General features: G+C 34.6%; 1 protein-coding gene across 3 annotated transcripts; it reads left to right on the top strand.

The window, feature by feature from the left end:
- Positions 1–4,741: 4,741 nt before the first annotated feature.
- LOC143071261 (uncharacterized) lies at positions 4,742–14,761 on the top strand. 3 transcript variants are annotated; one of them, XM_076245461.1, is made up of 6 exons: positions 4,803–4,925; positions 5,740–5,828; positions 7,961–8,193; positions 10,567–10,711; positions 11,392–11,577; positions 13,261–14,761. In XM_076245461.1, the coding sequence occupies exons 3-6, from the start codon at positions 8,089–8,091 to the stop codon at positions 13,362–13,364; spliced, it is 540 nt and encodes a 179-aa protein (XP_076101576.1). In that variant the 5' UTR covers positions 4,803–4,925; positions 5,740–5,828; positions 7,961–8,088; the 3' UTR covers positions 13,365–14,761. The 3 variants fall into 3 exon arrangements, with proteins under 3 accessions (XP_076101578.1, XP_076101576.1, XP_076101577.1); XM_076245463.1 differs by lacking the exons at positions 4,803–4,925; positions 7,961–8,193 and adding an exon at positions 4,742–4,793; XM_076245462.1 differs by lacking the exon at positions 7,961–8,193.
- The last annotated feature ends 5,773 nt before the right edge of the window (positions 14,762–20,534 follow it).

Consider the following 20,534-nt stretch of genomic DNA (forward strand, 5'->3'; position numbering starts at 1 on the left):
AGTGCATATGTAGTTGCGCTTTGTATCATTCTTAGACACAAATGTCCATGATCATCAAATATATTGCCATAATAGATATACTGAATGTCACATTTTGATTTATTTCTGTTTAAAAACTCATCAAAGGTATTTCAAAGAATTCTAGCAAAACCAAACGTATAACTAACTGTTCTTCATTATTAAATGCTTATGTCTTATATCATCCATGATCGATACGTTTTTTTAGGGGGGGGGGTTAGGTTTCAATGCTCTTCAACTTTGTCTTTTTAGATAGTGAGAGCCGTTGGAAGTCGATGAGAACGGACGAATTTTTGCAGAGAGTTTTCATCAACATCATCCAAATTAGTCTAATAAATTGCTTTCTTGTATGCATTTTATCATCCATAAATTATATACCTTCAATTTCGGTCATTATCTTCTTGTTGAGGAAAACCTCTGTAGATATTTTCAGGTATGTTAAAGACTTGTTCTCTGCCCATATGGGATCCATTAGTAGTTTCCAATGGAAACTATCAGACCTATGATTTAAAGTCTAAGAGTTCTTGCTGTTCTCCTAATGGATCGTTAGTTCCTTTCCGAGATCCTTTTCAGTAGGCTTTTCGGCTTTCCTCTACCGTTGATACAGCAGGGCATTTGGTAGTGTCTGTTTTGGTAGATTTTGTCCTAACCGATTCGTCGTTAATACCTTTGACGTATTTTGCCAAGGCATTTGTGGGGCATCCGGGGTGAACCTTTCCCATTTAAAACACACATATTTAAAAAAGGATATTTGATACATAGAAAAATACACTTTTTATACTTTGAGGACTGAGCGAATCAGGTGAGTGTGTGAGTTGCTATGTTTTATTTTATTACATTGTATTATGTATAGGGAAGGTTAACTTTCTGGTAATAAGACCCGTCACGGCCTGGCTGGGGAATTGGGTAGGCAAATGCTCACATTAATCTGTACCGATACAGGCTCCAAATGTCCTCCTTTATACGCCATAACTCATGGTGGTGATCCTTAAAAAGATGCTCATACGGAGACTAGAAGAAGATGGCATTGCAATTGTTTTGTAAGAAGTATGTTATGGGAACACGTGTCTGTTGTATCAAATCATAAGTCTGGTATCTTTGACGATATTTTACAAGTGGGTCGAATCCCTTCTGATGGAAGTCTCTTCTCTAGTTTACCAACCCAGTAGTGAGCATTTTAAAGTTTTTTTACTGTACAAATGTATTATTTTGCGACAAATTACGGTGTCATTTTCCTCAGGTTTAACCAGCCTTGGGCGTATTTGGTTTGTATTATTCTCTGACTTTGTGTTTTATTTTCGGAACTCACAACCTCACTGTTGACTAGGTAGTGATTAAATTAGTAACTAACCCTCAAGGCTCCAATTTCTGTGTAGACGAATGCACGTGTTGCGTTCAAAAGCATAAGCCACCACCTACCATGCCGTGTGAGGCGTATCTACAAGTCAATGTTTCAACTTAAACCAGCGAGTTTTAAGACTTTGATCAAGTGAATAAGTCAACCAAGACGGAAAAGGGGATTATGTTGACGTGGATGGACCTGAAACTTTAATATTTTCCTGTTTTAACTGCACTAATAATTTACTTATGTATAGTTTTGAGCTTATCTGATGGTTAAAGTTAATGGTTTGGCATGTAGTAGAGCCTCACTTCGATCTATTTTGGATGGACGCTTGTGAAGCTAATAAATTATGAATCCCTAATTAAAACTGTAACCTGCAACTTGAGGGTGTTCATTAGGGGGGAAATGCCAAAGAAAGTCATAAATATTCAAGACAAAAAACATTGATAGCATTTGACAAATTCAGAGTAATAATGTCAAACAGGACATGTATATGATCCGGACCATATGAGTATTTGGACCATACGCGTAGTTAACACTCTGTTACAGTTTACTTTTAACACTTCTAAACTCTTCATATGGTATGACCGTTCATTAAAAAGACGCTATCATATAGGTAATTTTATTGATATATTATAATAAAAAGATTAGCTTAATAAAAATTAGAATTTTCACATAGTTAACATTTTATACCGGGGTCATTACCGATGGTCATTACCGATTTGTTATTACGAGTGAATGGCAATTAGGTCGACTTTAACAAAAGGTGTAAATGAAAAAGATCGTGCACAACCAAGACTTGCAAATGCAAAAAAGCTATGATACCATGTGGAAGTAAATGTCACCCAAGCCTACATGCAAGAATGTAGTAAGAGATGAAAACTAACTATGGCATCAATATTTGATTTTACATAGTACATAGTATTTCAATTATAAACATAATACATTGTCATGTAACAATCATTTTTTTTTTAGATAAAGTTTATGTATTATTGAAATTTTATAATGTAATTTAAAAAGAATACCTGTATGGTCCAAATACTCATATGGTCCGGCCCGTTAATAACCAAACGAGTATTATACTCATATGGTCCGACCATACGCGTATGGCCGGACCATATGAGTATACGCATATGGTCATGACCATACGCGTATGGTCCAAATACTCATATGGTCCGGAACATATACACAATTTCGAAAAAAATAGTTTATATAGTGTCTTTGACTAAATTATCCAAAAGTTTACACAAATAATATAGATGTGCAAAAACTTTCTACAAAAAACAAGTAAAAATTATCCTAATTTTCTTAACTCAATATATACTACTTTATTCATCGAAGGCGAAATGTACATAACTGCAGAGTATTTCCCGAAATTCTTAGACTATCTTCTAAACATTGATTGATTAAATTATATGGTTTTGCTGTTCAAATAATGTATGTTTGAGTAATTCATGAAACAGTGCTGTCATCACAATAGTCTTTATCATAATTTCACTTGAAATACGTATATATAAATATAAGCAGATCTGGTATGAGTACCAATGAGACAACTCTACATCCAAGTCTCAATTTGTAAAAGTAAACCAATATAGGTCAAATTACAATCTTCAACACGGAGCCTGTGCTCACACTGAGCATATAAGTCTAAAATGAAATAGAGGAAGCCTTATTTTCGTTGATTTCTGGTTCTGGAGGATCTATTAATTGAACCCAATCAGAGATGTTTTGATTATTGTGTTTGTGTACTTTTATTTGTCTATATGTCTTTTTCCTTTTTAGCCATGGCATTGTCAGTTTATTTTCGATCCAAGAATTTGACTCTCCCTCTAGTATCGTTCGCCCCTCTTTCATCAATATATCTGCATTTGAAATTAGATGATATAGCTATTTTTATCTCCTTGTTTTGACAAGTGTCTAAATGAACTCCGACACATCAAATAAAAAGAGGTCGGCAAGGAAAGGCGCACAGTTTGTTTCCATAGGAATGCCAAATTCAACAAATATGTTGTCAATGAGAAACTCCAGAATACTAATCACTTAAACTTAATTAAAACGATTAAATGGTGCATTGACAACTGTTATTGTCCCTAATCAGTCTTTTTCTTAATTTTTAGGATGCTAAATAACTTTATTTTCAATTTGCATTCAAAATATAAAAATCTGTAAAGAAAATAACTATAATAATACAAATAAACGGGTAATTGTAGCATTAGAGATGAATAGACGAGAAAGTAATCTTAAACATTCAAACCCGGCTAACGCTCGGATAAGTGCCAAAACAAGCAAAAATCAACAATGTGTGTCTTTTTATAAGTGTCAGTTATATTTTGTGCTTCATGCCAATATGACGATGTTTGCTATTTTCAATTGATCTTTTTTTTGAATTGAACAGTTTGTTCTTATGTTGTGTGTTACGCCACTCTCCAATATAACAGAAGGGTTCAATATTCTCAAACATGTTTAACCTCGCTTTATTCTTTATCTGTTAAACAACCTATTTCAGATGCCTTGGGTTTGCATTGGTTCATGTCTGACATATTTGTTTTCGTAAATTGTATTGTAATGAGTAAGGTCGTTGGTTTTATCTTTGACTTGTTGTACAAATTACATGTCGATGCCTAATTATACGATTTCTATTTTTTCGCATTGTTCAAGACTATATGGTAACTAATAATTTTTCATATCTTCACCATTTAAACTGGTGGATAGTTGTCTAAATGGCAATCATACAACCAACTTTATTTATACATGGATAGACAATTATCACTAAAAGGTAAACTTTTGTACAAAAAAAAAACCTCTTAAACATTGTAATACCTAAACAAACCAGTTTCACTTTTTTTAATTAGTTCTGTATATAGACTTTCGTTGAACTCTGGTGGATAATTCTATTTCATATAGAATATTACAGAACTAAACCCACCTAGGTAGGGTCATGCCTAGAATACAATAAACTGATCTCAGAAACTATATATATATATATATATACATAGTGAAAAACATCGGTGGTGTTTGTATCATTTAAGAAAAAAGATGGCATGAATAAAGAAACAGGTTTAATCCAATATTTTCTACAAAAGAAAATGTCTGTACCAAGTCAGGAATACGATAGCTGTTATAAAATTTGTTTTATGTGTGTTGGCTTTTGATTTTGCATTTTTTTTAAATATTTTACTATTTGTTCTTATGAAAGTTACTCTGAATTTCTTTAAACAAAGTTGATCTGGTGGTGTGTGTGTTTTTTTTACTCGACTATTGACGTTAGGATTGAACTAATAAATGAACAATATAATTGAGAAAAACCTATTACTATCACCTTTACATGTGACATGACAAATACAATTATGATCTAAGTTATCTCGGTAAAAATGATCCTACACAAATACAAATGCAGTGTGTACTTGATAAAACTGATATTATTTAGTATTTCGTAAGTAGAATTCTATATAAAGAAATGTTTTAATATGAAACATATTTCATAATATATCTTTATTTACCAAAGTCATAACAACGTAAGGCATACAACATATAAACTACACAAAGTATACATAGATAGCAGAAGGTAATGTGAAACATATTACAGCATGTTAGATCTTAATTTTTGTGCACGAAATATAAATTTACCCAAATTACATAATTTTCTAAGACTATTAGAACTCATTAATTGTATATATCTATACATAGAAGGTTTTCTCCAATAATATAGTTTTATAAAATAAGATCTAGGACCTTGATAAGTAGGACATTTCAAACTTATTCATTAAAACTTATTGCAGTTTATGTATAGGTTGGTTTAGAAACAGGTTTTTCATTTAATGTAACGATGTTTAGATATAGTCAGTAATATTTTCCCTTTTTCGTTTTCATTTTCATCTCTAGAACAAATAAGTTCATGATTTAATTATTGGTTTTAGTGTAGAACTTAATATTTATTTATGGGATACTATCATTTTCTGTTTCTCAACCGTATTAATTGAAGAAAACACAAGACTTGACTTGTGATCGTTTAAGTTTACTATATGGGACATTACCATGGGCTTTGCTCATTGTTGAAGGCCGTACGGTGACCTATAGTTGGTAATGCCTGTGTCATTTTGGTCTCTTGTGGACAGTTGTATCATTGGCATTCATACCACGTCTTCTTTTTTATATTACCAGTATATCTCCAAATCAAGATAAGCAATAAGAACGTTGTTACTTTAAACTGTTTGTTATTTCCAGTACTTCATCATTGATCGATATCCAATTCATAATGTTTTTATTTTTTTATATTTTCGTCACAGAGATGTTATGAATATTGAAAAAAATAAAATAGCATAAAAATCTAAATTCTGTGATATTGTTTTATGTGGGTTTTTTATTTTTTATTTTGAAAGAATTCAGCATTAAAAAATGAGAGTAGTTTTGACCTTATCAGTAATGGTTGGTCTTTGTGAGTATGTCACAGCATGGTTTGACAATAGTGGTAAGTTAATCATAGTAATCTTCTAAAGTTTTTGTTGAATTCATTAAAAATATAGAAACAACGAATGTAGATTTGGAGTGTTCCGCTTGACATGGTTTTGACGTTTCAATGAAGACCACTTTTTAACCTTTAAATCTCTTTACCGGGTTATACGATTTACGGATCACTATCTCATCAGTCTGCTTGTCTCTAATGCTACAATTGTTCGTTTATATGTATTATCAGCAATATTTTTGACCAGATAAATAGATTTTGAAGAAAAGTTGACAAAAAAATATTTTTTTTAAGATATATATGAAATCTATGATATTTTAGCATTCTTAAAGAAAATGACACCGATTAGAAACAATAAATATTACTTTGATTTTCTAGATTATGCTATATAGTCTGTCTTATAGATAACATGACACTGATGAAAATACTATATTGGTAAAACAATGAACCTCTATCTGGCTAACAACTTTACGATACATTTATACTATTGGATAGCCGAGACAGTAATTTCAAAATATGTAATATAGGAGGATCGTAGAGAGGGGTACTTTCATGAAAAATACCGGTAAACGTTAACAGTAATTACTATTTTTCATGACGATAAAATGAAAATCACGTTAAATTCTTAAAAAAAATTTGATACCGATTAATTTATAGACTTTGGGCAAATCATGATAAAGATATTTTGACGATTCACAACAACATATTAGCTATTTTGACGCTAACGGTAGAGAAAAACGGCTGTTTGACGCCTGGCGGTAAAAGGCATTTCTAACCTCATACATATTTGTTGCGTCTCAATTTCAGATAAAAAAAAAAAGTAAGGTTTGCAAAGGAGTAGGTTCAGTAACAACCTTTTTTAGCCCCAAAATATAGCAGTTTTACAAAATTGTGAAAATGTAATTTTTAGCTATTTATTGGAAAGCAGAATGCTTCTGCTACACAAATATGGGCTGTTTTTGACAATACAATGTACATATATCGGGTACTATTATCATTAAGTCATGCTAAATTACTGAAATCTTCACAATTTTAGCATTTTAGTTAAGTTTTAGACGGTTTCCGTCTTAAATGAAAGTGGCAGCATTCGTGTTCATTCATAATATTGAAATGTAAGTTGTATTTGATGATAATACATAACATATATAAAGGTTGAGGATGAATACGGATGCGGCCACTTTCATTTTTGACACAAAACCATCTGAAAAGTGACGATTTTTTTGCATATTTGATAGATTTTTCATATTTAAGATTGAATCGGAGCGTTTTTAATTACCTTATCAGTTAAAATATTTCACATAAACTAATTGAATCAATTGAAATAGATACTAAAGCGTTTAAAAAGTGTTCAAAATATTTCGTTAGATGAACCTGAAATTTGCGGCCAAATCGGCCCTTACCGGACCCACTCCTTTGTATCATTCCTTCAGCGGAACTCAATTAGTTGACAACACACACAATAATGCATACACTGTGAGAAATTAGTAGTGTGAAAAGTAATTTGGGATGGTATATAAGTGTAGTTCGTCAAATTTTCTACATAACGGACACTGGCGTAAGGCTTGGAACAAGGGATAAATAATAAAATTGAGAATGGAAATGGGGAATGTGTCAAAGAGACAACAACCCGACCAAATAAAAAACAACAGCAGAGGGTCACCAACAGGTCTTCAATGTAGCGAGAAATTCCCGCACCCGGAGGCGTCCTTCAGCTGGCCCCTAAACAAATATATACTAGTCCAGTGATAATGAACGCCATACTTATTTCCAAATTGTACACAAGAAACTAAAATTAAAATAATACAAGACTAACAAAGGCCAGAGGCTCCTGACTTGGGACAGGCGCAAAAATGGTATACATTTCCTGAAGCGGGACATGAACTCATGAAGTTCCTTCTTGTAAATTAATTTACAAATAAAAGCAAATGGAATGCAGAAATATCAAAGTTTTAAAACACATAAGGATGTTCTATGTCTGGTTCTTTAATCGGCTCATTAGATAATTGGGGGGGGGGGGTGAAATAAAGCCCTAAATTTACTTTATATATGATGAAAACTTTTGAATAGATATGATGTCATTAGTGTTCGAAATCATTTGAACATAAACAAATTATAAAGGGTTATGATGTTTATTTCAGTTCACTTTGGTGATTGTTTTGGCGTTCATGCCGTAAATGAGGACCACTCCTACCAATTATCTTGGAGCGGTTATGATCACTTTAGCAGTTGTAGGGTTTCATTCAATGGTTATGATTAGGATAATTCAATGGACAAATATAAAGTTTGCGTAAAGGCAACAAACTGGACGATTGAAGATTCCGGAGTCACTCTGAAATATTACAGCAAAAAATGTGCCACTTATCTAGAAAAGGTATGTCGTATGATGATATTTGCCTACATTGAACAGTGTTTTGTAAATTTCCATTCGATAGTAACAGCCTCACATACATTTTTTTAAGATCATTTTGGTCTCTTGAGAAGAGTTGTCTCATTGGCAATCATACCACATCTTCTATTTTATACATAAAGGCTTAAAGGACTTTTCTGGTGCAGATTTTTATCATATGTTCTTTTATGCATATGTCCACCAATCGATATTTATCATATATTCTCGTGACTGTCAAAAGCCTTCTTCAGTTGTTGCCCTATGTCTTATGGTGTTGTGTTTTTTCTTCGTGAAACTAGTATTTGAAATATTTGGAGTTAAGGGCAGATCTTATACATTTCACAAAAGTCATATCGGAGCCCTTATTTATACCTTAATGTTCGATGTGAGCCTAGCCTCCGTGTTGAAAGCCGTACATTGACCTATAATGGTTAACAAATTGTGACTTGGATAGCGAGTTGATTCCTTGATACTCATAACATCTTGTTTTATCTATCATTCTATAACGTCACGTGTATATAATATAAATATAATTATTTTCTGTGACTGTATCTTACATTAGTTTATCCTTAGCTATAGATAATTTAGCTGATCTGTTAAAATAACATTTCCATGCCTTACTGTAGTACGACGCTAGATTAAAACTGACGTGGAAAGGTAACACCCGGCCACCGAAAGCTTCATTTTTATGAAGCCCAGGTGGTCATGTGGTATAGCGGGACGGCTGCAATGCAGGCGATTTGGTGTCACGATATCTCAGTTCGAATCCCGGCGATGGAAGAACAACAAAAATTGCGAAAGCAAATTTACAGATCTAACATTGTTAAGTTGATGTTTAAACGAGTTGTATATAGATGATGTACACATCCATGTATCACCATCGCTGCTGGTGATCCGATGGACAAATCTGTTGTAGAGTTGTCAATGGCTCAGACGTACTTATAAATATAATTATTTCCTGTGACTGTATTTTACATTAATTTGTAGGATCCTTTACTATAGATAATTTAGCTGATCTGTAACAATAACATCTTCATGCCTTATATATCATGTACTGTAGTACGCCGCTAGATTAAAACTGACGAGGAAAGGTAACACACGGCCAGCAAAAGCTCATTTTTTGAGAGCCCATGTGGTCGTGTGGTCTAGCGGGACGGCTGCAGTGCAGGCGATTTGGTGTCACGATATCACAGTAGCATGGGTTCGAATCCCGGCGAGGGAAGAACCAAAAATTTGCGAAAGCAAATTTACAGATCTAACATTGTTGGGTTGATGTTTAGACGAGTTGTATATATATAGGACACGGAGGTGAATTGCGATGGTCACACTAAAGTGTGTAGTCTACGCTGAAGTCCGATGGTCAGTTCGCTGATGGTCTAGTTGACGCGGAATGATAGCTAGTTTAGAATTTACAAATTAGTATGAGAAGATAATTTAGGGAAAACGGTACTATTACATTTTTCCAGGATTAGGAAGGCCTTTTGTGTACCCAAGACAGGTGAAGGAAGTCAACTTAGGAGGGCTGTGATTGGATGTAAGGGTACAATATAATTTTAAATTGGTCATGATACTATTTGGCTTCAATTTTTCAAATAGAGTAATAAAGTACTAACACCACACATAACTGTTTTATCCAGGTTTTTATTATAAAAACTGGTAAATTTAGAAAATGTTAGTATTGTCGCCTATGGCAGAATAAATAGTACCGTTTTCCTGTTAGATTATCTACATGCATTAGTGTCTATCTCTGTCTTTGATTACAGCTGCATAAAAATGAGAGATGGTGCTCTTTGATTTTTTTTACATGTGGACATGATTGTATACATGTATTAACATTTTATCTTTTATTCTACTTTATTCCTCCCGTGAAATCCTCGTTTACCGTAATTGCATAATACAGGCGGTTAACTTTCCACAGGATTTACTAACCCTGCGGGTTTCATATTGCTCAGTCATTGATGTTTTCGAGTGATTAGGATTATAATACTGTTGTTATCCTTTTTGACATTTAACCTATTATGTATGTTTGTTTTGTCCACACATCGTTGTCAACATAATGGCATTTGATGCGACTGTCATACAGGTGAGAGGTTTAGCTAGCTATAAAACCAGGTTTTATCCACCATTTTCTGCATGAGAAAATGCCTTTTCTAAGTCAGGAATATGAAAGTTTTTGCCATTCGTTTGATGTGTTTGAGCATTGATTTTGCTTTTTGATTGTAGATGGTCCGTTTTGAAATCCTCGGAGTTCAGTTTTTTTTTGTGATTTTACGTTTTGGTAATAATATGTTCTATTTAATCTTGTGCTATATACTTGATTTTTGTTTCTTCTATATTAATAATTTTCACCGGCTTCAGACATACTCTAGAAGTCATGGTGATCCAACAGATAAATGGTGTTCAGATCCAAACGACATTATAGCTATAGTTCTGACGACGTCTACTTTAAGTTCATATCAAGGTCAGATAACTTTGGAAGTGACTGCTGTAAAGACATACTCGTGTAAGTTTTTATTTAAATTCTTTGCAGTCTAGTCTTTCAATAAACTCATCATACATTCCAGACATTACCTTTTGTTCGCCAAACGCGCTTTTCGTCTTGAAAAGTCTGGTCAGTGACGATCGAATCAAACATGCTAAAAAAATCACAGTTATGATAAATTAACCGTGCAGATGTATATTTTCAAAGTAAATGTATCACAGAAAAAAATAAAACTGATCATGGTTGGACCATTCATACAATATTTGAGTTGCTTAATTGTTGTCCCCTGTTTTGTCTGGGATATAAACAAATGCGACTTATCACAAAATATTAACTTTTTGTCCAAATGAAATTGATTTAAACGATTATGGTTCACCGTGTGACCTTCAACAATGGACAAAACTCATATCGTAAAGTCAGTTATAAAGGGCCTGACTTAATGAATTGTGAACCAATTCAAAAAATAACATAACAAAATTCAAGTGCATCTTCTTTAAATAGGTTTGACTAATATGCAAGGATAAGTCTTGACAAAACATAAAAATTTAATGGTCCATAAGCAAGATCCATGCAATTATCGTCTGTTTGACAGCAAACTATTGCAATAAATAAATGAGTATAAACATACCACCTTTTATTCCATTGAAACCGTTATCAAATATATGCAATAATAGTTTTATCGATTTTATCTCTATCAACAGATCACAATTATGGAAGAACGATTGGTGGCGCTGTTGGTGGAGTTATCGCCCTTGTTGTTGTATGTGTTGTCATTGGAATCGCTTTTAGACATGTTAGAAGCCGTTTATATGTAAGATCAACAACTTATACATCTCAAACTCCAGCTTCCGCTAGTAGTACACAGTCTGGGTCTCAAAATATGGGAGGTAAGCCTAGGTGTTTGTTTGCTTCAACGTAAAATTTGAATTATTATGCACCAAGGGACTTAATCGATTTCCCATTGCATTTTCATGTTTTGCTTTTGCTAATTGTCAATTTTTCTACGCATTTTCGTCTTATCATGACGAAAAAACCCACATATGTATTAACAGATTGGAAATAATTAGATATGGCCTTATTCACTAATGACGAAATCCCTACACACAATTATTAAAACCAAAAGCAAAGGAATAGCGCTTGCATTGCTGACTTTCATCTCAACGTTATAATAAGACCTTCAAGATGTAGCAAAAGCTTGAATTTTAGTGCAAGATTAAGATATTTCCTAGCATTGGTTTGAACTGAACGTTTTGAAACCTGAAGATGAAGTTACACCTGTCTTTGCAATTACAGTTGTAGGGTATTAACGAATAATCATGAACTGTTTAAGTTTTTAGAAAGAAATACAACAATTACTGCCATAAATTACCCGGTAATTTCACATCAATTCAAATGCAATACAAAACATTAAAGCATTTACGGCGTACATAAAGATATACTATTGTTTCAGAAAAAGGGAGAAGGTTTGGTAACACTAAAACGTTTAATCCCGCTGCAAATGTTTGCACCTGTCCTAAGTCAGGAATCGGATGTATAGTAGTTGTCGTTCAATTGTTTATGTAATTTATACGTGTTTTTCGTTTCTCGTTTTTTTATATAGATAAGACCGTTAGTTTTCCCGTTTGAAGGGTTTTTTGGCACAACTTTTTGGAACTTTGAATCCTTAATGCTCTTCAACTTTGTACTTGTTTGGCTTTATAAATATTTTGATATGAGCGTCACTGATGAGTCTTATGTAGACGAAACGCGCGTCTGGCGTACTAAATTATAATTCTGGTACCTTTGATGACTATTTACACTAGTAATTTTGGGGCCCTTTATAGCTTGTTGTTCGGTATGAGCCAAGGGTCCGTGTTGAAGGCCGTACATTTACCTATAATGGTTTACTTTTATAAATTGTTATTTGGATGGAGAGTTTTCTCATTGGCACTCATACCACATCTTCCTATTTCTATATACTAGATTGCTTGGCAAGAAACAATGTATGCATAAAATTAATAAAAAAAACAGTCCTATCAAAAAAGAGAAAATACGGTAGTACATCGTATATGTATGTCAATAGAATTATTTTAGTCTGAACATTACACCAAACAGTGTTAGAATTAGATGGTTTTTTATGCTGACAAATTTGTTTTTCAATCAGCAGAATTTGAACTCACACCTTTTATACACGTCAGCACAAATCGCTTAGCCTCATGTCCAGCGTTCTAGACCACTCGACCTCATCCACTATATAAAATATAACTTCAATAGTCGTAGTGTTACCTTTTCACGGAAGGCGTGGAATGGGATAATGATTCAATTCATTAAACAGCCACTGGAAATATAATATAATTATATATCTATATATACGCCATACCTGTGTGAACAAGTAAAAATACACCTAAAGCACGGTAGACCCTTAAACATCCCAAAAGCCAATTAAACAAACTCTTATTTTTATATAAAAAAAGACAGAAAATGGTGAAAATATACACGATGAAAAATCCATACATGCACTTGACAAGGATCAAAGTATTGGTTTACGCATCAATTTGACTTTATAACAGTAATATTTTTTTATTCTTCAGGAAAAAACAATCCAGGATATTCATCAGACCAAGTGGCTTCTATAGCTGGCACGGTAGTATTTACATTCCAGAATTTAGGTTCCTCTTTTGTGAACCCTACCTAAGTCAATGTATCTGAACAGTGTTATTGGACAAAAAATACAGTATCAACTTAACATACTTTCCCAAACTGAGGGATGAATCAGATGTAGAAAACTATGATATATTTTAAAAACAGATGAAAATTGTTTTTTGAGAAATTTTTTAAATTGTGTATTCACTGCATGATAAAAGACCTAAACGCACTAGTGGCCTTAGGTTTTTAAAAATAGCAAAAATAGTAAACGGTCATGATACACATTCAAATTCATTTCTGAATAGTAAGAGGAAGTACTTCAGTTAACTGTGAATGACGATTTTTTTGCAGTGTTAGAAAGTGTTGAAAATTCTAAAAACGCTATCATTATCCCTTATGGGCCTTGTAATACTACCGTGCCACCTATAAAATAGGGATAAAAGATACCAGAGGGACAGTCAAACTCATAAATCGAAAATAAACTGACAACGCCAAGGCTAAAAATGAAAAAAGACAAACAGACAAACAATAGTACACATGACACAACATAGAGAACTAAAGAATAAGCAACCCAAACCCAACCAAAAACTAGGGGTGATCTCATGTGCTCCGGAAGGGTAAGCCGATCCTGCTCCACATGTGGCACCCGTCGTGTTGCTTATGTAATAACAAATCCGGTAATCTAATTCACATTCATGAAAGGGAAGGGATTGTAGTTACGACGTAAGGAACATATCCGATATCATTTGTGAAACGGTTATTCCATAACTGTCAACCAATTCGTGATGGTGTCCGTAAAATTTACGAAGGGATGATTTCAACTTCACCATGTGGAACTTTTGGTTAATAAGCTTCCTTGTGATCAGCAACCCTCTATCAAGAAAATAATGATAGGAAATGCAAGTACGGGAACGTATTACACTCCATCAAATTCCGGTTACAATGCTCCACAACAGGGATTCAAGAATACAACAACTTATCAACAACCACCTCCTTATCCCCACAGTGGTCAACAGCCACCTCCTTATCACAACAGTGGTCAACAACCACCTCCTTATCCCAACAACTGGTCAACAACCACCTCCTTATCCCAACAGTGGTCAACAGCAACCTCTATATCCCAACAGTGGTCAACAACCACCTCCTTATCCCAACAACTGGTCAACAACCACCTCCTTATCCTAACAGTGGTCAACAGCCACCTCCTTATCCCAACAGCGGTCAACAACCAACTCCTTATCACAAAAGTGGTCAAAAACCACCTCCTTATCCCAACAGTGGTCAACAGCCACCTCCTTGTCCCAACAGTGGTCAATAACCACCTCCTTATCACAACAGTGGTCAACAACAACCTATTTATCACAACAGTGGTCAACAACCACCTCCTTATCCCAACAGTGGTCAACAACCAACTCCTTATCACAACAGTGGTCAAAATCCACCACCTTATCCCAACAGTGGTCAACAACCACCTCCTTATCCCAAAAGTGGTCAACAACAACCTCCTTATCACAACAGTGGTGAACAACCACCTCCTTATCCCAACAGTGGTCAAAAACCACCTACTGATCCCAACAGGGGTCAACAACCCCTCTTTATCCCAACAGTGGTCAACAACCCCTTCTTTATCCCAACAGTGGTCAACAACAACCTCCTTATCCTAACAGTGATCAACAACCACCTCCTTATCCCAACAGTGGTCAACAACCCCTCTTTTTCCCAACAGTGGTCAACAACTACCTCCATATTCCAACAGTGGTCAACAACCACCTCCTTATCACAACAGTGGTCAACAACCCCTCTTTATCCCAACAGTGGTCAACAACCACCTCCTTATCACAACAGTGGTCAAAATCCACCACCTTATCCCAACAGTGGTCAACAGCCACCTCCTTATCCCAACAGTGGTCAACAACCACCTCCTTATCACAACAGTGGTCAACAACCACCTCCTTATCCCAACAGTGATCAACAACCACCTCCTTATCCCAACAGTGGTCAACAACCACCTTCTTATCACAACAGTGGTCAACAACAACCTCCTTATCACAACAGTGGTCAACAACTACCTCCTTATCACAACAGTGGTCAACAACCACCTCCTTATCACAACAGTGGTCAACAACCACCTCCTTATCCCAACAGTGGTCAACAACCACCTCCTTATTACAACAGTTGTAAACAACAACCTCCTTATCACAACAGTGGTCAACAACGATCTCCTTATCCCAACAGTGGTCAACAACCACCTCCTTATCCTAACAGTGGTCAACAACCACCTCCTTATCACAAAAGTGGTCAACAACCACCTTCTTATCACAACAGTGGTCAACAACCCCTCCTTATCCCAACAGTGGTCAACAACCACCTCCTTATCCCAACATTGGTCAACAACCACCTCCTTATCCCAACAGTGGTCAACAACCACCTCCTTATCCCAACAGTGGTCAACAACCACCTACTGATCCCAACAGGGGTCAACAACCCCTCTTTATCCCAACAGTGGTCAACAACCCCCTCCTTATCTCAACAGTGGTCAACAACCACCTCCTTATCCTAACAGTGATCAATAACCACCTCCTTATCCCAACAGTGGTCACCAACACCTCTTTTTCCCAACAGTGGTCAACAACCACCTCCTTATTCCAACAGTGGTCAACAACCACCTCCTTATCACAACAGTGGTCAACAACCACCTCCTTATCCCAACAGTGGTCAACAACACCTCTTTATCCCAACAGTGGTCAACAACCACCTCCTTATCCCAACAGTGGTCAACAACCACCTCCTTATCCCAACAGTGGTCAACAACCACCTCCTTATCCCAACAGTGGTCAACAACCACCTCCTTATCCCAACAGTGGTCAACAACCACCTCCATATCACAACAGTGGTCAGCAACCCCTCCTTATCCCAACAGTGGTCAACAACCCCTCCTTATCCCAACAGTAGTCAACAACCACCTCATTATTCAAGTTCTACACTGCAAACTCCAAACAGACCAATAACAATACACTGATTATCTTGTAATATAAGACTATCAAGGATTATTATGTTGCTGTTTGAAAAACTGTATGAAAAATGACATGTGCATTGATTCTTTGTGAACTTAATTCATATCACATTAGTTAACGATTAAAATATGTTCGGAGTATTATGACAGGACGACTTTTTTATTATAATTCGTCAATCGCAAACCAGTTATTCGTCAGCCTTTTTTTATGGATGAATAACATAAAAAGATGTGTTATTATTGCTGATGAGACAACTATCCAACCCTCCCCTAACATACAAGTGAATTGTTTAGCTAGCTATAAAAACAGATTTAATCAACCATTTTCTACATTAGTAAATTCCTGTACTAAGTCAGGAATTTGACAGTTGTTATCCATTCGTTTAATGTGTTTAAGCATTTGATTAGGGACTTTCCGTTTTGAACTTTCCTCGGAGTAATATTTTTGTGATTTACTTTTTTCTAACATGTGACAGTGGTGTTACAAACAGCACAACGTACGAAACAATTATAAAAATCAGTTGTAATTGGCTTAACCTAATAGATCGGTACGAGGCACTTAAACAACTCACATAAAGAAAAAATATAATTATATATCCTTAGATATAGCTTAAATTTGTAGATTAAGAGTACTTAAAAAAAAATTCAAATCAAGATAAAAAATATTGACAGCATTTGGTAAATTTACAGTATTAAATGTAATGAACAAAATGTCAAACAGGATATGCAAACACAAAATTAAAAAGAAAATTGAGACCTAGCTATACAGTGTCCTAAAAAAAAACATACATGTAAAATTTATAAAAGATGAATTTCAAGCGCAATATTTACCACATACTTTATCAAAGGCAAAGTGTACATTATTGCGGAGTATTTCCCGAAATTCTATCCACACAAAATTGATTAAAATAATATGCGATTGCTGTTCAGATAATAAAACTTGAGAAATTCACGAAAAACAAATATGTCAAACATGAACCAACGACAACCACTGAACAACAGGCTCCTGAAATGGGAAAGTCACATAAATAATGTGGCGGAGTTAAACATGTTTGTAAGTGTTCAATCCTACTTCTAACCTGGGACAATGGTGTAACAGTGGGACATAAGAACAAAATATAAAAATCAGTTAAAAAGGCTTAACTTATCAAAGGAATACAAATAGAAATACATTAAACAAAAACACAAAATAGACGCGGACGGGTACTTATACATCCAAAAACAAAAAGACACTAAGTACATATCTGTGAGTACCCGAATTTAATGGTAGCTAGTTAAATACCAATAACAGCTAATGAAAAAAGTAATGTATCTAAGACTAATATAGCAACCAGTGCACATCCAATACCCAATGGATTTAGGGTGAAGACATATACCCGAAGTTATCTTGATCCAACATATAAATGGTGTTCGGACCCAGACGACTATGTAGATATAATGCTGACGACACAGGAGGGGGGGGGGGGTAACTTCCTATTATTGGGTATACGGGGATGTGCCAAAAATATGGGTCATAATTTTGCAAGATTTTATATAAAAATGACTGTCCTTTTTAATGACATCCTATATTAAAATGCATTTACGTTTGATAATTGTATATTAATTTGGGGTATGATCTACATATATGTAAATATGCTATTGATATGTGCACCAAACGATGTCAATTCATATATAAAAACTTACGGGTAGCTGGTATATTTATGAATTATGAGTGATGATGAGTTAGTGCTTATATAAGCATGAGTCATATTTTAAATATTGTATATAAGTATAGGTCATTTTTTCTTAAATATTTATATAACTATAGGTACTGAATTTCAGTGAATGTTATATTAAAATGGGTACGTTTTTTATGCAAAAATGGCACACCCCTACCAAAAAAATATCGAAGTAACACACCCCCCCCCCCCCCCCCCCGTGGCTGACGACGTCTTCTTCAATAAAAATAAAATTAAGAAAGAAAATGGGGAGAATGTGTCAAAGCGACAACAACCCGACCATAGAGCAGACAACAGCCGAAGGGGTCTTCAATGTAGCGAGATACTCCCACACCCGTAGGCGTCCTTCAGCTGACCCCTTAAAAAAAATGTATGCTAGTTCATATCAAGGTCATATCAAGGTCAGATAACATTAGAAGTTACAGCTGTAAAGACGTACTCTTGTAAGTTGTTTTTATTGACAAAAGATTGGAGGCAACAGCCGTTAACCGATGTTTAAGTGTCATAATATATTTAGAAAATAAAATAAAAAACATGTTACAATACAAAGAAAGGGAGGTTTTGGGAATGTAACATCAAGTGAAAGTTACAAAACCTCTTGTGAGGCTGAGTGAATAAACAAATACAAAATACATACACCTATGAGAAGTGGTATGATTGTCAATGACACGACACTCCAGAATAGACCAAATGACCCGTATTTAAGCAATCCTATACGTCACCGTAAGACTTCCAAAATGAAACAAAGCCCACAAGAGGTAGTCATAGTTAGAAGGCATGACAATAAAATATGACTTCCTTTAAATGAAATGTTTACTTCACAAATATTAACATTAACAGAGCTATAATTTGAGGGCTGGAGGGACCACCTCCTTACCTTTTTAGAAAAAAAATAGTTGAATTTGTAGGGAATCACTGAAGCATGACTGGAGCAGGCTCCTCTAGAGCTGTCAGTGGGTCCCTATTTATGAAACATTCTTGATCCGCCACTGATTTATACACATTTGCTTTATATTAGTTCTTCACGATATGATGTGGTAAAAATTATCAACGGAAGATGCGGAAGATGCCAAAAGAATTTAAAAAGATAAAACCTTGGCCCCTAAATATTAAGGTATTACAATTAATGGTTGAGAACTTTTAGAAAACTAATCAAGATTATATCTTTAACACTAAATTCCCATAAATAAAACAATAACGCATTTATATTTGAACTATAAGCGAGGATCTTGTATTTAAAATTGAGAATATAAATTGGGAACTAGTCAAAGAAACAACAATCCAATTTCACTTAAATTGAAAGTTATCTAAAACATAGTAATTTTAAAACCTTTACATTATCTAAAGAAATGAAGCTGCTTTCTATTCTCTTTAATTATCATTTACTCAATATCGACTAAATAAGAACTTTATAGGATGAGTGACATTACCTATTTAGGTTGACAAGTCAAGTCCATTGATTGTGATGACACATCTATTAAATGTATTTGATATCATATGAAATTGAGTTTGATATAAAAAAAGAAAAAGAGGAATGGTATGATTGCCAATAAGACAACTCCCCACAAGAGACCAAATGACACAAAAATTAACAACTATAGGTCACCGTACGGCCTTCAACAATGGACAAAGCCCATACCGCATAGTCAGCTATAAAAGTCCCCTTACTGACAATTATAAGCAATTCAAACAAGAAAACTAACGGCAAAATTTAAATACAAAAAATGAACGAAAAACAAATATGTTACACATCAACAAACGACATCCACTGAATTACAGGTTCCTGACTTGGGACAGACAACTACATACAGAATGTGGTGGGGTAAAGAATGTAAGAGGGATCCCAACCCTCGACCTATCCCGGGAAAGTGTTGTAATAGTACATAACGAACTATAAAAATCAGTTGAAAAAGGCTTAAATCATTGAATGGATACAAATAGAAAAAAATCTAACGAAACACAGTGTTAAGGGTTAAGTTTGGTGTTCTAACATATTATTCTTTATAAAATTAATATAATTCATGACAGAAATGAGAAAACATCAAAATGGCCAGTTTTCAATATATTGTTTTCAAAAGAGTGTCTTGTTTAGTTCTGAATGTGACAGTGTATTATAAACCAGTTTAACTAATTCATTGCACTCGACACGTATCCACAGGAAACATTTTTAAAGAATTTAATAAATTCAACGTGATGTAGTTCTTCATTCTTTATTTTGACAGAATCTTAAAGCGAATATGTTGTGCCCTGAACACTAACGTTCCGAGAAGTATCAAATGAAACAAAAACTAACACTTTGTTTCTTTTGTATCTATGTATTAAAATTTTTTTTTGTGCTCCATGTCTATAGACGAGTCATGCCATTTCTTACTGATTTTGTTACAGTTTGCTTTTAAGCTGTGTTTTAACAATGGTAGAGAAGAATGGAGATTTTCCCAGTCATGTTCTTTGTCGACCTACCTTTATGTAGGTGCCTGTAATTCATCAA

Source organism: Mytilus galloprovincialis, chromosome 4 (assembly GCF_965363235.1).
Source record: "Mytilus galloprovincialis chromosome 4, xbMytGall1.hap1.1, whole genome shotgun sequence".
NCBI classification, from domain to species: domain Eukaryota; kingdom Metazoa; phylum Mollusca; class Bivalvia; order Mytilida; family Mytilidae; genus Mytilus; species Mytilus galloprovincialis.

Excerpts from the sequence above, each read along its gene's own strand:
- LOC143071261 (XM_076245461.1), top strand. The coding sequence starts at position 8,089 with ATGGACAAATATAAAGTTTGCGTAAAGGCAACAAACTGGACGATTGAA. Across the intron at positions 10,712-11,391 it reads TGCTGTAAAGACATACTCGT|ATCACAATTATGGAAGAACG; the intron begins GTAAGTTTTTAT and ends CTCTATCAACAG. Across the intron at positions 11,578-13,260 it reads TGGGTCTCAAAATATGGGAG|GAAAAAACAATCCAGGATAT; the intron begins GTAAGCCTAGGT and ends TTTATTCTTCAG.